At 40.2% G+C, this 20,263-nt stretch overlaps 1 protein-coding gene across 13 annotated transcripts in view; it reads left to right on the top strand.

Annotated features, from left to right (window-relative positions):
- Positions 1-5,802: 5,802 nt before the first annotated feature.
- CDC14B (cell division cycle 14B) overlaps positions 5,803-20,263 on the top strand; it is a 161,527-nt gene continuing 147,066 nt past the window's right edge. For 3 of the 13 annotated variants that reach the window (XM_070795106.1, XM_070795104.1, XM_070795098.1), the window contains exons 1-2: positions 5,804-6,069; positions 14,805-14,831. In XM_070795106.1, coding sequence (XP_070651207.1) covers positions 5,910-6,069; positions 14,805-14,831 — 187 coding nt within the window. In that variant the 5' untranslated portion in view covers positions 5,804-5,909. Of the gene's footprint in view, positions 6,070-14,804; positions 14,832-20,263 lie in introns of all 13 variants that reach the window. The other 10 variants (XR_011568158.1, XM_070795108.1, XM_070795101.1 and 7 more) reach the window with 5 other exon arrangements.

Genomic DNA, 20,263 nt, shown 5'->3' with positions numbered 1-20,263 from the left:
CCTGGGTTGGGAAGATCCCCTGGAGAAGGGAATGGCAACCCACTCCAGTATTCTTGCCTGGAGAATTCCCCATGGAAAGAAAAGCCTGGCAGGCTACAGTCCATGGGGTTGCAGAGTTGGACATGACTGAGCGACTAAGCACACACAGAGGTTATTCAATTTCAGAAACCCACCTACAAGGAAAGATTTCTTCAGACTCTGTTCTCAACCTGTGATGAATTGTGCTGGCCCCAAGAAAGAGACATGGGTTTTCAAACCAAACTCATTGCAGAAGGTGGGTGAGGTAACTGCCTTGACCTGTCCAAATGAGGAAGTGTTCATCTAGAAAACAAGAACCATAGCATCAAACAGGGCATTTGTGTGGAGCCCTTAGTACTGTGTCCAGCATGTGGCGGTAGCTAAAAAAACAAAACTCTCTCTCTCTCTCTCTCTCTCTCTATATATATATATATACACACACACGCACACACAAATATCATATATATAATTATATATCTTTTTCTTTTTTCTTGGAATTCTAAGAGAATTTCAGTCTCAGGGTCAGGAACATGGGGGATTTCAGATTAACACTGAGATTATCAGAAGAACCAATGAAATAAAACCAATTCTCCTTAAATATGCTAGTGAAGATTTGAACTAGTGAAGATTTGAGCTAGTGAAGATTTCCTAACGTATTTAGGAAAAATACATTCAAAACTATCTAAACCCTATCTAAACCCTCTAAGTCTTTATGACAATTTGATCTTAAACAAATTATCTTCACATAGTTAAAGCTGTAATTCACTGATTCTGAAATCTATATTATCATCTGAGACTTTAGCATTATATATATACCCACTAGTTTTTATTAACTTTAGAGTAACATTTTAAAATTTTCATAATACGAGTCACCTAAAATATATAAGAAAATGTTCCATATTTGTTTTCCTTTCAGTGTCAATTTGCCTAGTAGAAAGGACTGTTTTAGAGAACCCCTCCCTTCCCTTTTTAACTTTATACTGTGCTACCCATGATGTTGAGATCACAACCAGATGCACTTGCACTTGTTCTCTAAGCTCTGCCAGTTCAAGGAAAGACAATCAGAACCCTGGGAAATGTCTGGATTCTGGCCCCAAGCGCTGCCACTGCAACTTATGTGGGTCCCTATGTCCTTACTGTGAAAGGACAGCCTTACACCAAATATTGTCCAAGGTGCTTTCAGGCTCTAAAATTCTATGATCAATGGTCAATCTGAAAAACAAATTAGCCAACCAAAAAAGCAAGCTAAACTACATTTCCTGTGGCCAAATTCTCCAGAGCCCAGAGTTCAGCTTATTGAACAATGGAAAGAGTTAATTTGTTCAAGAGATGTGTTACACTCAAAACAAGTATCAATGAGTAATAGCACTTTTCTGCAACTGTCTAAACACAACCTAAAAACAAAATATAAATTTTGATGTGTATACTTCACATGCTATGGTGTGCTTGGTTATTCAGTTGTGTCAAACTCTTTGTGACCCTATGGACTGCAGCCCGTCAGGCTCCTCTGTCCATAGGCATTCTCCAGGCAAGAATAGTGGAGTGGGTTTCCATGCCCTCCCCGTCCAGGGGATCTTCCCAACCCAGGGATCAAACCCAGGTCTCCCGCATTACAGGCAGCTTCTTTACCAACTGAGCCACCAGGGAAGCCCAAGAATACTGGAGTGGGTAGCCTATCCTTTCTCCAGAGAGTCTTCCCGATCCAGGAATTGAACTGGGTCTCCAACATTGTAGGAGGATTCTTTACCAACTGAGCTGTCAGGGAAGACTATGCTTCACATATGGACTACCTATTCCCCAAAATGGAAGATATTTCTACATAATTTCAAAGTGTCATCATGTAACTTCTCTCTTAATGATGTTATACTTAACAAAACCATATAATTTTAATGTTTGTAAAATGTGAAAATGTTAACAGTATAGTTATTGATATTTTTAACTTTTTCTTTTACTGAAATCATATGTATCTTATTAGAGTTTCTAGCCTGAACATTGCATTTGAAGGTGAGAGAAAACAAATTGATATAAGTGAACTTCTTGACATCTTAACCTTAGCCTGACATTTAGATAAGTCACTCTCAAATAAACAGAATGTCAAAGAGTACTTGAATTTCTTTAATCTAAGGAGCCAACTGGACAACTCCCATGTATCCTCTATTCAAAACAAGACCTACTCAATGTTAACCAGATTTACTGTGATATTTTGCTCAAATTACTATTTGTACAACTGAAACTAATATAATGTTATATGTCAATTATACCTCAATACTGTTACCAAAATCTTAGCTCTCTGTGCACCAGTGCCAAAGGGAAATACGGAGACAGAATTACGGAGGAGAAAGAAAGAATGGCTTTATTACTTTGCCAGGCAAAGGAGGAACACAGTAGGCTAGCACTAGAACTGTGGCCCACTTCCTGGTGAGCAGAGAAAGGTTATATAGTCAGAAGGAGTATTGGATAAAGATCAAGGCAGTAACAGTCTTGTATTCTTCCTTCTGAAAAGTTTCAAGAGGGTGTGGCTGCTGACAAGATTACCATGTGTTCAGGGTCTTAGGTGGTCCAGTTTCCTAATCTTGATAGGCCTCAGTTCAGTTCAGTCACTCAGTCGTGTCCAACTCTTTGTGACCCCATAGACTGCAGCACGTCAGGGCTCCCTGTCCATCAACAACTCCCAGAGTTTACTCAAACTCATGTCCGTTGAGTCAGTGATGCCATCCAACCGTCTCATCCTCTGTCGGCCCCTTCTCCTCCTGCCTTCAATCTTTCCCAGCACAAGGGTCTTTTCCAATGAGTCAGTTCTTTGCATCAGGTGGCCAAAGTATTGGAGTTTCAGCTTCAGCATCAGTTCTTCCAATGAACACCCAGGACTGATCTCCTTTAGGATGGACTGGTTGGATCTCCAGTCCAAGGGACTCTCAAGAGTCTTCTCCTAACGCCACAGTTCAAAAGCATCAATTCTTCGTCGCTCAGCTTTCTTTATAGTCCAACTCTCACATCCATGCATGACCACAGGAAAAACCATAGCCTTGACTAGATGGACCTTTGTTGGCAAAGTAATGTCTCTGCTTTTGAATATGCTGTCTAGGTTGGTCATAACTTTTCTTTCAAGGAGTAAGCGTCTTTTTAGTTTCATGGTTGCAGTCACCATCTGCAGTGATTTTGGAGCCCCCTAAAATAAAGTCTGTCACTGTTTCCAGTGTTTCTCCATCGATTTGCCATGAAATGATAAGCCTCTCTGGTCCTTTAATCTTGCTTCAGGTGGTTTCCTTGCTGTTCCTCTTTTCTTTAGCAACTGTTCTGCCATTTGGAACTGAGAGAAAGTCATGGAGGCTGGAGTCTTGCCTATAAGAAATGGGGTACAAAAAGGCCTCCATGCCCAGGAGTCCCACAGGGCTCTGCTCGGCATCAAGACAATAAAACAAAAACCAAGACCTACTCTTGTAAAATGACAGGTAGTCTGAAAAAACGGCAGCCGTTCTATCACTGAGCCTCAGTTCAGTGCGAAAGGCCTCCTCTTCTCAGTCAAAACAGAGGAAGTGGGATTGTTAGGGGAAGCACACTGATTGAAACTGCCCACCCTGGCCAGGCACCATAGTAACCATTTGCATGAGTTGTTTTATGACAGGAGATCCTGATAAGGAATACGGAACTAATAAGCCACCACCAATAAGCCACCACCAACCGGAAGAGTTTGGGAAAGGTCAAAAGGAGACACCGCGTGTCCGTCCACTTCCCAGAATCCCTCTCGCTAGCATCCATCTTGGCTGAGTGATGCGTGCGCCACCAGGAAAGACTCTGAATTAGAATGATTGGCCAAAGACCACCCAGAAACTAATCCCATCACCATAAAACCGGAGACTGCGACCCAAGCGGCAGAGCAGTTCTCCTAGGATCCCTTACCCTACTGCTCTCCACCCAGGTGCTCTTTCCCAATAAAATCTCTTGTTTTGTCAGCACATGTGTCTCCTTGGACAATTCATTTCTGAGTGTTAGACAAGAGCCCAGTTTCGGGCCCTGGAAGGGGTCCGCCTTCCTGCAACAGGTTGGGTAGGTTTCTGCTTGTATAGGCTGTGTTTGCACCAGTACTTCACAGCCTCCCAACTCTCTTGCTTCTTTGCTACCCTTACAGACAACATGTAGATCATTTTAAATTTAAGGCCTTCCCTGACTGATTTCCTTATGGGGCAAGGGGAGAATGAACATGATTACTAAGTTTCAGGTCTAAGTGGCAGACCTCTAGTTCCAGACTGTTCAAAAGCCACAGTCACACAGACACAGCTTTCCCCAAACCCCATTTCTCCTTAATTAGTAGTGCTTTAGGCAAAGGCCTTCAACTGTAGAAGTCAATGCCCCTCTGGGAGGTACTTCATGGAAATTTGCATTTCTGAGAGGCTTCCTGGGGAACTGACTCAAATTCATCTTTTTTCTTCTAGAGGCTGGCAGCAATTGCAGTGTAAAACGTTTACTGGTGAAAAATTAGGAATTTGGGGGATATGAAATCTAAATACTGCCCTCCAGTCTTGTCAACCTTTTCCATGCCATCATGGAAATTTAAAGGCCTTCCAAAATGACAGTTTTGGTTAAGTTCTAGAAAGACCAGGCATTATTTTAACCCAGTAGGAAAAAAAAAAAGGAATATAACTTTACAGTTTGCCTGATAAAAGGTAATGGATTAAATTCGTCACTTGCTTCAATACTGCAATACTGATTTTACTTCAACGTTCAATATAGTATTTTACCTAAGGACCTGTTGATACCTTAGGTTAAAAAAACAAAAACAAAACTTAGCACCTGGCATGCAATTTGGATGCAGGATTCCGAGATGAAGGACTTCGAGGTGCAAACCATTATGGCAAGTCGTTGTTTCCACGGTAGATTTTTTTGTCCTCTTAAATAGCCCTTTGCCTGGTCTATTCGAATTGTGGGCATGGGTCAGAATGAAATAAAAAGAGCGTAGCTGATTTAATAGTTACTAAGTTCTGAAATCAACTCTACCTTAAGTCTATAATAACAGCAGACAGTTTAAGAAGTTCATACTCTTCCAAGCCAGTAGCCATTGCAAGAGCCCCTTTCACTCGGCAAAATTGCAGGGGAAACGAAGAAATACTTAAAATATATATACATGCCAAAGAACTGGAGTTAAGTTGTTAGGCTGTGTAAAGCTTCGGTGACTCTCTAAATTTAGGAAGTTAGGAACTGGGGTCTAGGCACTCCGGTAATACAGAAGAAGCAGAAAAGTACGGGAGGTTGCCAAGGGTCACGAGCACACTTTTATCTTTGATTGGCGGAACCACTCAGACTTTTCTTTATGGCGTCACCAACTACCTGCCGGTAGAAAAGCCCCATCTACGTGACGTCACGCCCCGCTGACCAATGAAAGGCCTCAGTCTGCGGGCCCCGAGGAGGTTTGTGGGCCCTTTTTTGTGAATGAAGCTCCACGGAACAGCCCTCCTGGGGTCCCCAGGAGCCGCGGCCCGCTGTGCTCCGGGTCCTCCGCTGCAGCGTCAGTGGCTGCGGTGGGCGCGCGCGGTTATCCCGGGCAGCTCCAGCCGCTGGCGGCAGCACCTTCGGCTCGGCCGCGCCAGCGGGCTGCGGGCACCTGGGGGCGGGCTGGGGGGCGCCGGCAGCGGCAGGAGGCGCTGTAGCGAGGGCTGCTGCGCGGGTCCCGCGGCGGCCGCAGGAGGGAGCGGGGCAGGCGCGGTGGGCCAGGCCCCTCCTCCGGCTCTCGCGCGGCCACCTCCCGCCGGGCTCCGCCAGCGCCTGCTGTCGCCGCAGCGCCGCTCCGCGCCCGCCGCCCCGAGCGCCCGCGCGCGGGGTTGGCGGGGGCTTCGGCGGGCTAGTGGGCGCGCGAGGCCATGGTCGTGGTCCCCTGACGGGCCGCGGCCGCCTCCATGAAGCGGAAGAGCGAGCGGCGGCCGAACTGGGCCGCCGCGCCCCCCTGCTCGCGGCGGTGCTCGTTGTCCTCTCCGGGAGTGAAGAAGAGCCGCAGCTCCACGTCGCAGGAACTGCACCACCTGGACCAGCAGGACGATCTGTACCTGGATATCACCGGTGAGCCGGCAAGCGAGAGCATGGCGGGGCGCCTGGAACACGCGGCACCCGTCTCGGGGGGGCGGGGGGGGGGGGTCCCAGCCCACCCACCCAAGGCAGCAGAGGCGTCTCCCAGGGCCGACTGACACGCCTCCACGCCACCCCCTAAAAGCCCCCTTCAGGGGGTGGCCACACCCCCCTCAGGATCCTGGCTCTGGGAGCGCCCCCCAACCCCGAGTTCCCATCTGCGTTTGTTGAGAGCTGTAACTTTATCTGTTTTGCATCCTCCTACCCCAGAAGGATGGCCCGAGGGTCACCTTTCTAAATTGCTGGCGTCTGTTCGGCGCCTCGGGATTTTCCTAAATTCGAGTTGATACCGCCTCTAGGGTTGCAAGCTCGGTTGGCCCTTAAGGAGTCTGAACCTCCGAATCACTCCAAAGGATTCCCCGAGCGCGCTGAACGCTCCGGCACCGGAGCTGCAGTGTTTATTTGGCGTTTGCCAAACCTCCGCTGATCTGTGGGAAATCCCGTCTGGGGCGGCGTTCCTTGGCCGGGCGCGGAAGCCAGATCCTCGCCCTGGTCCTCATTGCACTCGTCCTGTCCCCAGCGCGCGCACTAGCACACCCCAGACCTCGGGATAATTCCCCTGTCTTGCTTCTGGAAGGAATGTCACGTTGATGGCACTTGAACCGTTCAGTGTGATGAATGCCCAGAGTTGTCACTTCTGAGAAATTGCAGGTAGAAAAGCAGCCGTTTGATAGCTGCTTTATTATTAGTGCCTCTTCTACAAGTCTTGAAGACTTTATAAATCCAATTTGGGAGCCGTAGGGTTTGCCAGGATTGACCCTGAAGCTTGTGGAAGGCGTTAAATGTGATGATGTATGTGGAAACGCTTTGTAAACAGCCCAGCTTAGTCTACATTTTGAGGGAATTTTCAGTCTGTTATTTGTGGCGTGGAGTGTGTAAACCTCGGTGTGTAGGGTTTTTATTGATGTAAACTGTTTCCCGCTCATAGCCTTTGAAAAACCAGGTGAGCTGGAGTGGTCAGAACATTAATTTAGAAAATGTTCAAACACAGAAATTTATTAGAAATGTTTTTTTTAGATTGATGGGCAGTTGGAAACTAAGGTGCATTTCACAGAAAGTAGAGTGTAGAGCGGAAGGTTTCTACATTGAATGAGAGGCCCCTGGGGACTGGAGGAGGCGGGAGGAGGAAGAGGTTGCTGTAAGGCCGTGTCTTCACTGGCACCTGCCCAGCTCCACCTTAGCGCCTGGCGCTGTAGGAGGTGAAGCCCTCTTGCTTAGCCTGCGCCCAGGTCCCACTGGTGTGCACTGCCGAGGAGATGGCCCAGGTGAAGGACACACGCCGTCCTTATGTCTTGTTATGTACACCTCTTCGAAGGACCTTGTTGAATAACATTTGATTTTAGGACAAGTAACACTTACTTGGTACAGAATTCTTAATTCCAAAGGTAAACAGGAGTACTATATATAGAGAAAAGTTGGTCTCAGCAACCGGGTGTCGAAACCTGAAGGCAGCTTACACTGCTAGTCTTTCGTGAATCCTTCTAGAAATAGACTGGCATGTTTACATGTATACATTCTCTACCGTACCCAAGCACCGCAGCATTGTTTTGGACATTGTTTTCAGTGTTTCTTAGCAAAAGGATTGTTTTGTATTAGTACGTGTAGAACTGCCTCATTTGGTTTTAATTACTGCTTAGACCAAAATAGATACGAAGTATAATACCATAAAGTAGGATATGTGGATTTAAATGTATACATATATACTTTTAAATGTCTATGTTTAAAAGGAAGTTTCTGTCAGCAAAGTCATTGAAGTAAATTTTCCTTCTTTATGGAGAAAAAAATGCAGTGTGGCTTGCTCTACTGAGGTAGTGATCAATGAATTAATATCAGAAAATATCACCAAGCAGAATATTGAGGCAAGAATTGGTGCACCATATATAATCACAATACTCTTATTTATATTACAAGCCCACATAACGGACGGGTCTAATCTCAGTAAGATTAACCCAGGGGGTTAAGGAAATGAACTTCCCCTAGAATTGCTCCATGTATCCCTTAGTGGCAGTCTTGTCTTCCTGGGAAAAATGGTACTAAATCAGTTTGTTTGGGTGTGATAAGTAAAGTAACTTAGGATGCAAAGTGGGGATTTCTTTTTACTGGGCTTGTAGGCAAGGCTTGAGACCTCATCCTCAGCAAATGGCAACCTGGTACCATCCTTCTCAATTTGTTTTTCCCTCAGTTTTCTGAAAATAGTGTATGCACATTTTTAAAGTCAAAACAGATATATAAATATAATTAGTCTCCCTTTCTGGTAACATCTTATTTCCCTTCAGTTTTCTACTCATATTTAAGTTTCTGCAAATTGTGCCATACCAGCAAGAGTTGTTCTCTCTCTCTCTTTTTTTTTTTTTTTTTTGCGCTCCCCTCCCCTCCCCACAAGAGTGGTCTCTTTAATGGTTGCATGTTGTTCCATTGTAGGGCTTCCCTGGTGGCTCAGTAGTAAAGAATCCACCTGCTAACGCAGGAGGAGATTTTAGTTTGACCCTTGGGTTGGGAAGATCTCCTGGAGAAGGAAATGGCAATCCACTCCAGTATTCTTGCTTGGGAAATCCCATGGACAGAGGAGCCTGGTGGGCTATAGTTCACGGGATCATAGAAGAGTTAGACACGACTCGGTGGCTAAACAACAAATTGTTGCATTGTATGGCTTAATTGTCATTTATTTAATGCTAATAAATAAATGGCTATTTGGAGGTTTTCCAGTCCTTACTGCACACAGATAGCATCAGTGTGCTTATCTACCTACATGTGTGACTGTGTCTGTAAACATAAAGTGGCCAGGCCAGATTTATACAGTTTTATCCATTTGTGAGTGAACTTTTAGGGCAATTATGAATAATGCTGCTATGAACATTCACGTATAAGTTTCTGTGTGGACATTTGTTTTGAATTCCTTTGGATATATACCTAGGAGTAGAATTTCTGGATCACATGGTAACTCCATGAACTGCCAGACTTTTTTCCAAAACAGCTGTACCACCAGCATTCTCACTAGCAATTATCAATTATTCCACATATTCACCAATACTTGTTATAGGATTGTGAAGATTCTTTCCCAGTGGGGTTGGTTTGTAAACATTAATATACATTATTCTGCCCACTCTGCCTTTAAATATATTACTTTTAATTTTTTTAAAACTTTGGTCCCTTGACATTTCTGTTACAATCTATTTTATCTGTAAGTTGAATTCCCATAGATCCCAGGGTATTTCATGTGTGTACATTTAACATGGAATGTTTAATTTCTATTTTTGCTCCTCTGTCCTTTGTTGCTGCTGCTGCTGCTAAGTCGCTTCAGTCGTGTCTGATTCTGTGCGACCCCATAGACAGCAGCCCACCAGGCTCTCTCTCGTCCCTGGGATTCTCCAGGCAAGAATACTGGAGTGGGTTGCCATTTCCTCTCCAATGCATGAAAGTGAAAAGTGAAAGCGAAGTTGCTCAGTCGTGTCCGACTCTTAGCGACCCCACCCCATGGACTGCAGCCCACCAGGCTCCTCCGTCCATGGGATTTTCCAGGCAAGAATACTGGAGTGGGGTGCCATTGCCTTCTCCTCTGTCCTTTGTTATGTGGTCACTATTTGTCTGGCCCACCTCCTTGATAAACTGGGCACTTCTCTTAGAAGGAGCAGATTGACCCAGGTTTTATTCCCAAGCAGACCCCATCAACCTCTCATTAGCCATTCACTCAGTTCTTGCCGTATGCAGTGGCTTGAATTTTACCTGTTTTCCTGCTGCAGTTTCAGTGAATCATGTGAAAGAAACTATTTACATTAATGCTAAAGAGAAACCGAGTAAAGATAAGATCCTAATGAGTTATCAGTTAGGAAGCAGGAGGAAGAAGGGAAGTGAGAAGGGCTTTTAGTTGAATTTGGAGCTAGGTATCTGGATGAGAGAAATACCCAGGGAAAAAGTGCTGGACACAGTCAGGCTCTTTTTTTTTTTTGGCCACAAGACTTGTGGGATCTTAGTTCCCCTACTTGAATTTCCTGGATGACCAGGAAATTCCCCAGTCAGGTTTTTTATTTTCCTGTGAACCTCCTTGAGGCCAGAAATCTGAATCTTTTTGATTGCTATGTATTCTTGTCCCTTAAATAGAGCCCTCCATAAATGACATAGCACATTTCCTTTCTTCTTTGTTAATATAGAAACAAAATTTAAAGACTATACATTACTGCATAATCTCTGTGTTTGATAATTTATAGGATTTAATAGTTGGTACACATCTTCAATTTATTTTACTTTAAAAATTTTTTCCAGACTAGTAGAGAAAATTGACAGTAATTACTGCCTTAAAAGATATTCTTGGTGGTTTGTCTTAAATTGAAGAAAAACTCTTTTTCAGTGTCTGCCATTATATTCTACTGTTTAAAGAGTATATTGTAACAGTAAATAATTTTATTGGAGAAGCTCTAATTGAGGTCAGGGTTGTTATTTAAAAGCATCAATTCATGGTGTATTGGATACTCATCAAATAAAATTGAACAGATACAGCATTGCTCCTCCCTCCTTCTTTTTAGGATTTTAAAAATCATGCTAGGTATTATTAGGGAAAATTTATTCATTAGTTCAAGAATTTATTGAATGCTTACTGTGTAAAATAATCATGCATTATTCATTGTTTGCAGTGATAGAAGCATAGTTTTCTTAATAGAAAAGGAATGCTGTTAACCTGGGGCACTGATTAAAGAGGAAATAATTTTTCTTCAAGAGTTTCATGTACGAGGTTACTGAGTTTTAGTAACTGAAACTCATCAAAGTCTGTAATGTTCATTTTTCTTCTTATTCATAACATGTGTATACTTACTCTGTGTATAGTGTGAATTTATTTTCTTGATTTGTGTACTTGCTTATTTCTTCAGCATCTTTATTTCTGATGGTATCATGTTAGTCATCTGCTTTGAGTCTAATTCTTAGGCAACAATAAAAAGGCGGACACTTAACACAGTTTCAGTGTTGCTGCCACATAGAGTGTTTGGGCACAAAGATGAAGGGAAAGTAGAATAACTGGGTTGCAGAGATGGTATTAATGCTAGGAGTCGACAGTCAACACAGATTAACTGCTCTGTGCCTTAGAATGAGAATGGATTTCCCCAGATTTCATTAGGGTTGGAGAGAGCTAGAAGGAAACCACTTTGTGGATTTTTAGGATGGAAGGAAGGCACTGGTGCATACCAGTGACATTTCTTGGATATTTCTGACATAGTCTCGGGGGAACTCTGAATTGACTGGACTGGTGTTTTCTGGAAGATTTTTAAGAGATTATCTAGAAATTTCACAGTTGTCCATTTTTCCCTCTGAGGAATTCGAGATGTTATTTTGGCAAAATTGACGCAACTTCTTTTTGGGAAAGTCTTGATTACCTGCTTTTTATTCTTTCTGACAGATAAAGCTGCTTCACAGTTATATATAAATGATTTATTGAACATCTAGTTATTCCTCTGCTACTTTGTAGATGATGCAAGACAAATAGTATTTATAAAGTTAAATTTAGAGAGATGAATAATTATCTAGTAAACTTGGAAAAATAAGCAAACTAAGTACACAATACAGGTCCTTCTGAGCTCATGCTATTAGGTTGGTACGAAAGTAATTGTGATTTTACATTGTTGAACTTTGCTGCTTGATATTGGGATATATTCTTACATGTGGTTATGTTATACATCATTTTAATGTGTATGTCTTGCTTTTTTTTTGCTAATGACTTATTACTTGCTGTTTATTTTATACTATGGAAATCAAAAAGCAAATTTAAGTGATTTTCTTATTTGAGTTCAAAATAGATCATAAAGCAGTGGAAACAACTCACAACATGAGCGACGCATTTGGCCCAGGAACTGCTAATGAACGTACAGTGCAGAGGTGGGTCAAGAAGTTTTGCCAAGGAGACAAAGCCTTGAAAATGAGACGCGTGGTGGCCGGCCATTGGAAGTTGACAACGGCCTATTGAGAGGACCATCGAAATTGATCCTTTTACAACTACATGAGAAGTTGCCGAAGAACTCAAGCCATTCTGTGGTCTTTGGGCATTTGAAGCAAATTGGAAAGGTGATAAAGCTCAATAAGTGGGTGCCTCAGGAGCTGACTGGAAATCAAAAAAATTGTCATTTTGAAGTGTTGTCTTCTCCTATTCTATGCAACAACAGCAAACCATTTCTTGATTGGCTTGTGACATGTGACAAAAAGTGGATTTCATAGACAACTGGCAACAACCAGCTTAGTAGTTGGACCGAGAAGAAGCTCCAAAGCACTTCCCAAAGCCAGACTTGCACTGAGAAAGGTCATGGACACCGTTTGGTGGTCTGCTGCCGGTCTGATCCACTGTAGCTGTCTGAAATCATTACATCTGAGAAGTGTGCTCAGCAAATTGTTGAGATGTGCTGGATAAAAACTGCAACACCTGCAGCCAACCTTGGTCACAAGAAAGGGTCCAATTTTCCGCAACAGCGCCTGACCACGAACTATACAACCGGCGCTTCAAAAGTTGAACAAATTGGACTATGAAGTTTTGCCTCATCTGCCCTACTCAGCCTCTTGCCAATCAACTACCACATCTTCAAGCATCCTGACAACTTTTTGCAGGGAAAATGCTTCCACAACCAGCAGGAGGCAGAAAATGCTTTCCAAGAATTCGTCAAATCCTGAAGCACTGATTTTTTACGCTACAGGAATGAACCAATGTATTTCTCGTTGGCAAAAACGTATTGATTGTCATGGTTCCTATTTTGTTTAACAAAGATGTGTTTGAGCCTATTTGTAGTGATTTAAAATTCATGATCTGAAACCACAATTACTTTTTCACCAACCTAATACTTTGCAAGTTGGCCATCATTATAGCCCTAATTTTCCAGATATTTCATTCCTTCAACATGTAATGAATACCTACTCTGGCAGGCTTCCCCCATCCCTACCCGCCCCCTGCCCACCCCCCCTTAAGTGCTTAAAATAAGTTACTGCTAGAGATAGTTCCTGCTCTCATGGAGGTGATGTTTTCTGCCTTATTTGAAGCAATAGAACTTGGAGGGTTTGAATGAGAACTAGCCTGTAGGGGAACCATAGTATGGTTGAAATCTTTGGGGAAGAAAAACTGATGGTAGAGTTTTTAAAGAGCTAATTCTAGTAGTTAGGCTCAAGGACACCAGGGAAAGCTGGTGTCTCCCCACTCAAGGACTGAACACAGCTAGATTGTCAATAACCTTTTGGAGCCTGGATTCTCTCCTCTGTTTAAAAAGTCTGCAGAGTTGTTGGGAGAATGAAATGAAAGGGACGCATGTTAAGTGCCTGGCCTTGTGCCTCCATGACAACCAGGGCTCCTAAAATGGTCTCTGGTATACCAAGTGTGCTAGCAGCGGGCAAGGCAGGGGGTACAGCGGGCATGCTGAGGCAGTCAGTCATGGTTGGGAGGGTTTCAGGCTCAGAATCAAACATTTCCCTCATATGTGTGCTTGCACAAAAGGTTCGATGACTCAGAACAGTGAAAATGCAGTGTGTCCCTCCCCCTGCTTCTGAATGTGATCTTTAGGGCAGAAACGCTCCAGATGAGGCTGGCTCAGTATTTGTCAGAGCCGCGGAGGAGGTTTGGCGCCGAGCTGATAATCTTCTCTGCCTTGGGAAAAACATTAACGGTTTCTCTTCAAAGATTTCTTGTAAGAGGAGGAATAAAACAAAACTCTTCTGAGGCTATTGTTATGTATTTTTATTATACTAAAGAGTTCATATATTGCTTACTATTAAATCGCAACCAAGTTTATGGGGGGTGGGGGTGGGGGAGTTCTTCATAAAAAATGCAAAGACCTCATGGGAGAGCCTCAGGTAGAAGGTTATTTAAAGTTAATTATTTACTGATGAAGTACAAATTTTTCACAGTGGCTAACTTAAATCTTGACTGTGCTCTAGTACCTTCATTTTAAAGAATATTTCACAGATCCAAAAGCGTTGATACTGGTGGTGCTCTTGGCAGACAGGGTGTTTGTTTTGGGTAAAACAAATTACCTTTCAAGAGGCCTTTCTAATGTTTAATGTGTGGCACAGAAACCTAATTTATTTGGAAGGGGTGGGAGTCAGAAAATAATATAAATAAGGTAAGAAATGATAGCTTTAAATCTACTTTTTTTTTTTTTTACTACACTGGGAAAAAATAATTTTAGTAGCCAGTATTTTGTTTTTCTTCCCATGCTAGCTACAGAATATTTTTGATCTTAGTAAGTCCTTTAAGGCCTTCACATTAAAATTACTTTTATAATTGTCTTTAAATAGAAAGGAAAACTTGGGTAGATTCGTTTATCTCTATGTCAGAGCTGGTCCTCACTTAGGTCAGACACCCTTATGAGTGAGGTAAGTAGGTGCAGGGGTTGCTGAGGGTGAAAAGTGGAGAGATTGTATTGAAGACAAAGAAAGTGGTGCAGCAGGAGATAACCAATTTTCAAATTCTATTTCTTTACAGTTTTTGATTTTTAGCCTCCAAGGTTGTTTAGTCTAATTTATTTAATTTCTCGAAGTGCTGACCATATTAGCCAGGGATTAACTTAGAAAACAGTTTCCAAAGTGAAGTTGATTTTAACTTCTGAAATACAAGGTTATTTAACTGGAATGTGTACATCTCATCTCGATTCTCAAGTTTATTTGAAAGTTTTAAGCCCTTCTCTCTCTCTCTCTCTTTTTTTCTATAGCTTTTCATGGATTCTGCTCCAACAAAGGTATTCAGATCATTGACTATACTTTGCAGTTCTTTGATGATTTTAAAACTGTAGATTTAACCTGTTAGTCGTGACTCTTGGTTCCGTCCCTTCCTGTTTGCTTGTTTTAATTTTAGTCTTAGGTAGCAGTTTTAGTTTTTTTTTTAACTGTAAAGTATCTTTCGTATGTTTACAACTTAAGTTGAAATCTGTCTTTATATGAAAAGTTCTGTTGGTTTCTGTTACAGGTAATGCTGGAAGTAGTCTCTGTGATATTTTGTTGGGTTAATTATGAATGCTGTGTTTTAGATGGTAGATGTTTTTGGTAATAGTAAATTTTTATTTAAAATGAATCTCACTTTTGTAGGCATTTGCTGAAAGGATACTTAGAATGAGCTATTGTAACAGCTGTTCTTGATCCCCACCCCGCCCCCCCGCAGGTTAGTTATTTCTTGGCATTTCTTTGCTTAGAGGCCAGGCATATATCTTACAGTGTTTGATAAGAGGGAAATCTCATGAAATGCCAATTTGAACTTTGGAAACAGGGGAGTTCTTTTATATCCTATTTTTTAAAAATATTCTGATTCTTTTTGATTTTCAACTACAGTTATTTACCAAAAGAACAAATCTGAATGGCCCATATATTATTTTCAGTTAAACATTTTCTGACTTTATTCTCTTCATCTTTTATTCAGCTCCTTTCTTAGTATCATTCATATTCTAGAGGAGCAGTTCTGTTAGAGTTCTTTATTCACCAGTCAGTTCAAAAATTTGGTCCAATTGTCTTTCAGTCTGAAAAGCTGAACAAGTTAGGCAGGGTAAATTTGTTCTAATTGCATAGTATCGCATATTTATTTCATTTCTCAGATAGTTCACTTTTATACTATTAAAATTTGGTTGACAATGTACTTTGCACAAAAGAAAAACATCTTGTTCCTGATGCTGATGATATTTGTTGTTCCTTCAAGTTCTAATTTGAAACTAAAATTACTTTCTTGGCACTGCTATGCAATTTATGATATTGATCTTTTTATATCCAATCCATAATGCTATAATATCATTACAGATTATGAATTCTGCAAAGTCCTTTATTTTAGGACCATCTCAGCTGAATCATTCTCTGCATTTTGCTCATTTATCCTCATTTGTATTCGTATAAGTTGTGCTATGGAATTTATTCAACAAATATTTATTGAGCAACTGCTTTGAACAAGGCACTGGGCCAAGTGTTACTGAGGAAGGGAGGAGAGGATGTGAAGATTTATGAACAACGTGCTTGTTATCACTAAAAGATTGAGAAAGGAATATACTCTTAAGTCATTATCTCAATGAAGACAGGCAATGAAGGAATAAGTCATCATTAAGTAATTTTGTTCTTTAGATTTAAACAGCATTAGTTTTATAGAAACTTGTGATGGAAATGTCACCTGATAATTCCTACACAAAGTGAATTATTTTTTTCAATATGTGGTGAAAATGATCTGTCTTATGGTGTCTTTCTCATGCGTGTTTTTAACCTTTAAAATAGAAACGAGAAAAAGCTTCATTTTGGTACATAACTAGTCATTATATTTATATATATAATATGAATATATGCATGTGGTTAACAATATACTGAAACTATATCTACTAAAACTAAAGTGAAAGTTCTAGATTCCAATTAATTATGTATCTCTAATTTGAATGTCAAAGTGTCACATAGGACATAATTTAAAATGAGATACTTTGTTTTCTTTTTAAGAATATCTTATTTATTGGTAAAGGAGGTAATTACAGAGCACCTTTTAAGTTGAGTATTGCTTCTTAAATTAGAGGCACTAAAGATGAAGATGGCTAAATATTTTAAGAACTAGATTTGGTGTGTGACTTAAACTGAAAAGCATTCTGATTTTCACGTTCTTTTATAGGTGCTGGGGAAGAATTGCTTTGACTCGAATGTGTAACAGAATTAACATTACGATTTTACATTTTGGGAGCTGTTCTCAACTGCTCTTAGAATTTTATATTGTACTTCTGTCATTAGCTTTTTGGAAGCACCAAGTGAAACAAACATCTTAACATGCATTTATTTCCTTTTTGACAATAAACTCAAAAAAGCTTAGAATTTAGCTAGCAAACACAACTGAGGTTGGGATTTTAACCCCACTATTATATTCTAATTTGAAACTACTGGTTTTTTTTTTCTCTGTTGTATTTTTCTTATCTTTCTTTTTTATTTTTTAAATTATGAAAATAAGATAACACATTTACAGGCAACTTGGAAAATACAGAACAAAGTTACATATAGTTCCACTGTACATTATAATTGTTTGTTTTGGTAGATAAATTAAGATTTTTAATTGGAGTTTCAATATCAAACTCTGAGAAATGAATAGAATGAATGTACAAGAGAAGTAGAAGAATATAGTAGACCTGAAAAGCATTATGAACTAATTCGACATAATTAAGATTTATACAGTTTTCACACAATAGTAGGATGCAAATTCAATTCAAATTCCCATAGACTATAAGCTAAGAGACACTGGAACATATCCAAAGACATAAAACCAGGTGCAGAAATTTCATGCTCTAAAGGTATTTAAATTATACACAGAGTGTTTTCTTATTACTGTGGAATTATGTTAGAGATCAGTATCAAAAGATACTTGAAAATGACCCACATATTTTCAAGTGCAGTGTGACATTTACCAGAAGAGTGGCTTAGCCATTGAAAGTCTCAATAAAGTTAGAAGACCGCAAAAACACAGAAAGTGATTGCAGAGAAGAGAGCATTTAAATGAGAAATTAGTATCAAAAATGAAAAGTTAATATCAAAGATATTTTTAAAACTCCCATGTATTTGGAAATTAAATGTCTGCTTTTAAAATGAGGGGTATATCTAAGAAGCCATAACAAGGAAAATTGGAAAATGTTTGTAATAGAATAAAAATAAAAAGAGAATTTACCAGAATTTGTTGCATGCAGCTGAAGCTGATCAATGTAATTAAATACAATGTGGAGTCTTGAGTAATGTATGAAAACAAATAATGTACACTGGCATAAAATTTTGTGAGATTTGAGCAAAATCTGTACTTTAGTTAATAATGCTGTATTACATATTAATTTTCTTTTCTTTTTTTTTTTTTACAGCATAATATTTCTTTATATTCTCAGAATTGGATTAGAAGTTTCAAGGGTCATTCAATTTTTTTTTTAATCACTAAGACAGAAAACTTTCTAGACTTTTAGCAGCAATACTAGATGCCAAAATACATGGAAGTATATAAAAATTTTGAGTGAATATAAATTTTAAATATAGCATTCTATTTACACTGAGTCAAATAAGTGGAATCAAAGTATAATAAACTTTTTAGCTAGCAAAAATTCATATGTTTTAAAAAATATATACATATTTTCTATATTTACATACATAAAGAAAATTAAAAAAGAAAAAGAAACGGACAGATTGGAAAACATAAACTAAATGAAATGGGAGCACTGAATATGAAGTAGAAAAAATGAAACTAACTAGATAAAAGATCATCCTATAGTCCGGGTGTTTTTAAACATGGCTGCTTCTTAGAAACACATCTGGAGCTTTGAAGAAAAACAGTACCGGGGCATTTGTATTTTTCAAAAAGTTCCAAGATAAGTCTGATTTGCATCTGGATTTTAAAAAGTAATTACAGGTTTTTCTGTTAAATGATAGTTTTTGTGATACAGAATTCTATTATTTTTCTATTGACCAATCATGATAGTTATTGCATTAAGCAAAAATCACAATAGTAGAAGACATTTATCAGTTTTCACAATCAATAGCTTCACAAAAAATAAAATCATTATAGTGGCAATAATGATCAAGATCGTTATAATTGCAAGCCATAATGGAAACATGATTAACCTAGTAGTATAAAATAGTCACACACAGTTTGGGGGATTAAGTAGAGTGATGTGGTAAGTAGAAGTGCATACATGCAGGTATTTTCATCTGCCCAGCCAGTCTATGTCTTTTGGTTCCTGCATTTAATTCATTTACATTTAAGGTAATTATCAATATGTATAATCCTATTACCATTTTTTAAATTGTTTTGGACTTATTTTGTGTAGGTCTTTTTTTTTTTGTCTTGTATTTTTTTCCTTGTCTTGTATTTCCTGCCTAGAGAAGTTCCTTTAGTATTTGTTGTAAAGCTGGGTTTGCGGTGCTGAATTCAGTTAACTTTTGCTTGTCTGTAAAGCTTTTGATTTCTCCATCAGATCTGAACAAGAGTCTTGCTGAGTAGAATATTCTTGATTATAAGTTCTTCTCTTTCATCACTTTAAATATATCACGCCATTCCCTTCTAGTTTGTAGAGTTTCTGTTGAGGTATCAGTCGATAACCTTATGGGAGTTCCCTTGTATGTTATTTGTCGTTTTTCCCTTGTTGTTTTTAATATTTTATCTGCCTTTAATTTTTGTCCATTTGATTTGTCAGTTTATGTCTTGGGGTGTTCCTCCTTGGGTTTATCCTGCCTGGAACTCTCTGTGCTTCTTGGACTTGGTTATTTCCTTTCCCATGTTCGGGAAGTTTTCAGCTGCTATCTCTTCAATATTTTCTCAGGTCCTTTTTCTTTCTCTTCTCCTTCTTAGGCCCCTGTAATATGAATGTTGGTATATTTAATGTTGTCCCGGATGTCTCTTAGGCTGTCTTCATTTTTTTCATTCTTTTTTCTATATTCTGTTCTGCAGCAGTGATTTCGACCATTCTGTCCTCCAGGTCATTTATCTGTGCTTCTGCCTCAATTATTCTGCTGTTGATTTCTTCTAGTGTATTATTCATCTGTTTGTTTGTTCTTTAGTTCTTCTAGGTCTTTGGTAAACATTTCTTGCACCTTCTCCATTGTTTTCCCAAGATCCTGAATCATCTTCACTATCATTATTCTAAGTTCTTTTTCTGGAAGGTTACCTATCTCCACTACATTTAGTTGTTTTTCTGGGGTTTTATTGTGTTCCTTCATCTGACACATAACTTTTTGCTTTTTCATCCTGCTTAAGTTTCTGTAATGTGGTTTTTGTTCTAGCTGTGGGATTGTGGTTCTTCTTGCTTCTTCTGTCTGCCCTCTGATGGAGGAGGCTAAGAGGGTTGTATCAGCTCCCTGATGGGAGGGACTGGCAGATGGAAAAACTGGGTCTTGCTCTGGTAAAACTTTAATCCAGTTGTCTGCTGATGGGTGGGGTTATGCTCCCTCTCTGTTAGTTGTTTGGCCTGAGGCAACCCAGCCCTGGGGTAGGGCTCTATGGTAGGGTTAGCGGGGACCTCCAAGAGGACTTATGCCAAGGGGCCCCTTCCAGGACTGCTGCTTCCAATGAGCCTGTCCCCACGGTGAGCCACTGCTGACTGATGCCTCCACAGGAGACCCTCCAGCACTAGCAGGTAGGTCTGGTTCAGTCTCCTGTGGGGTCACTGCTCCACTCCCCTGGGTCTTGGTGCATGTA

The sequence above is a fragment of the Bos indicus genome, chromosome 8 (assembly GCF_029378745.1).
Source record: "Bos indicus isolate NIAB-ARS_2022 breed Sahiwal x Tharparkar chromosome 8, NIAB-ARS_B.indTharparkar_mat_pri_1.0, whole genome shotgun sequence".
NCBI lineage: Eukaryota > Metazoa > Chordata > Mammalia > Artiodactyla > Bovidae > Bos > Bos indicus.
This window is presented reverse-complemented; position numbering and strand designations above follow the sequence as displayed.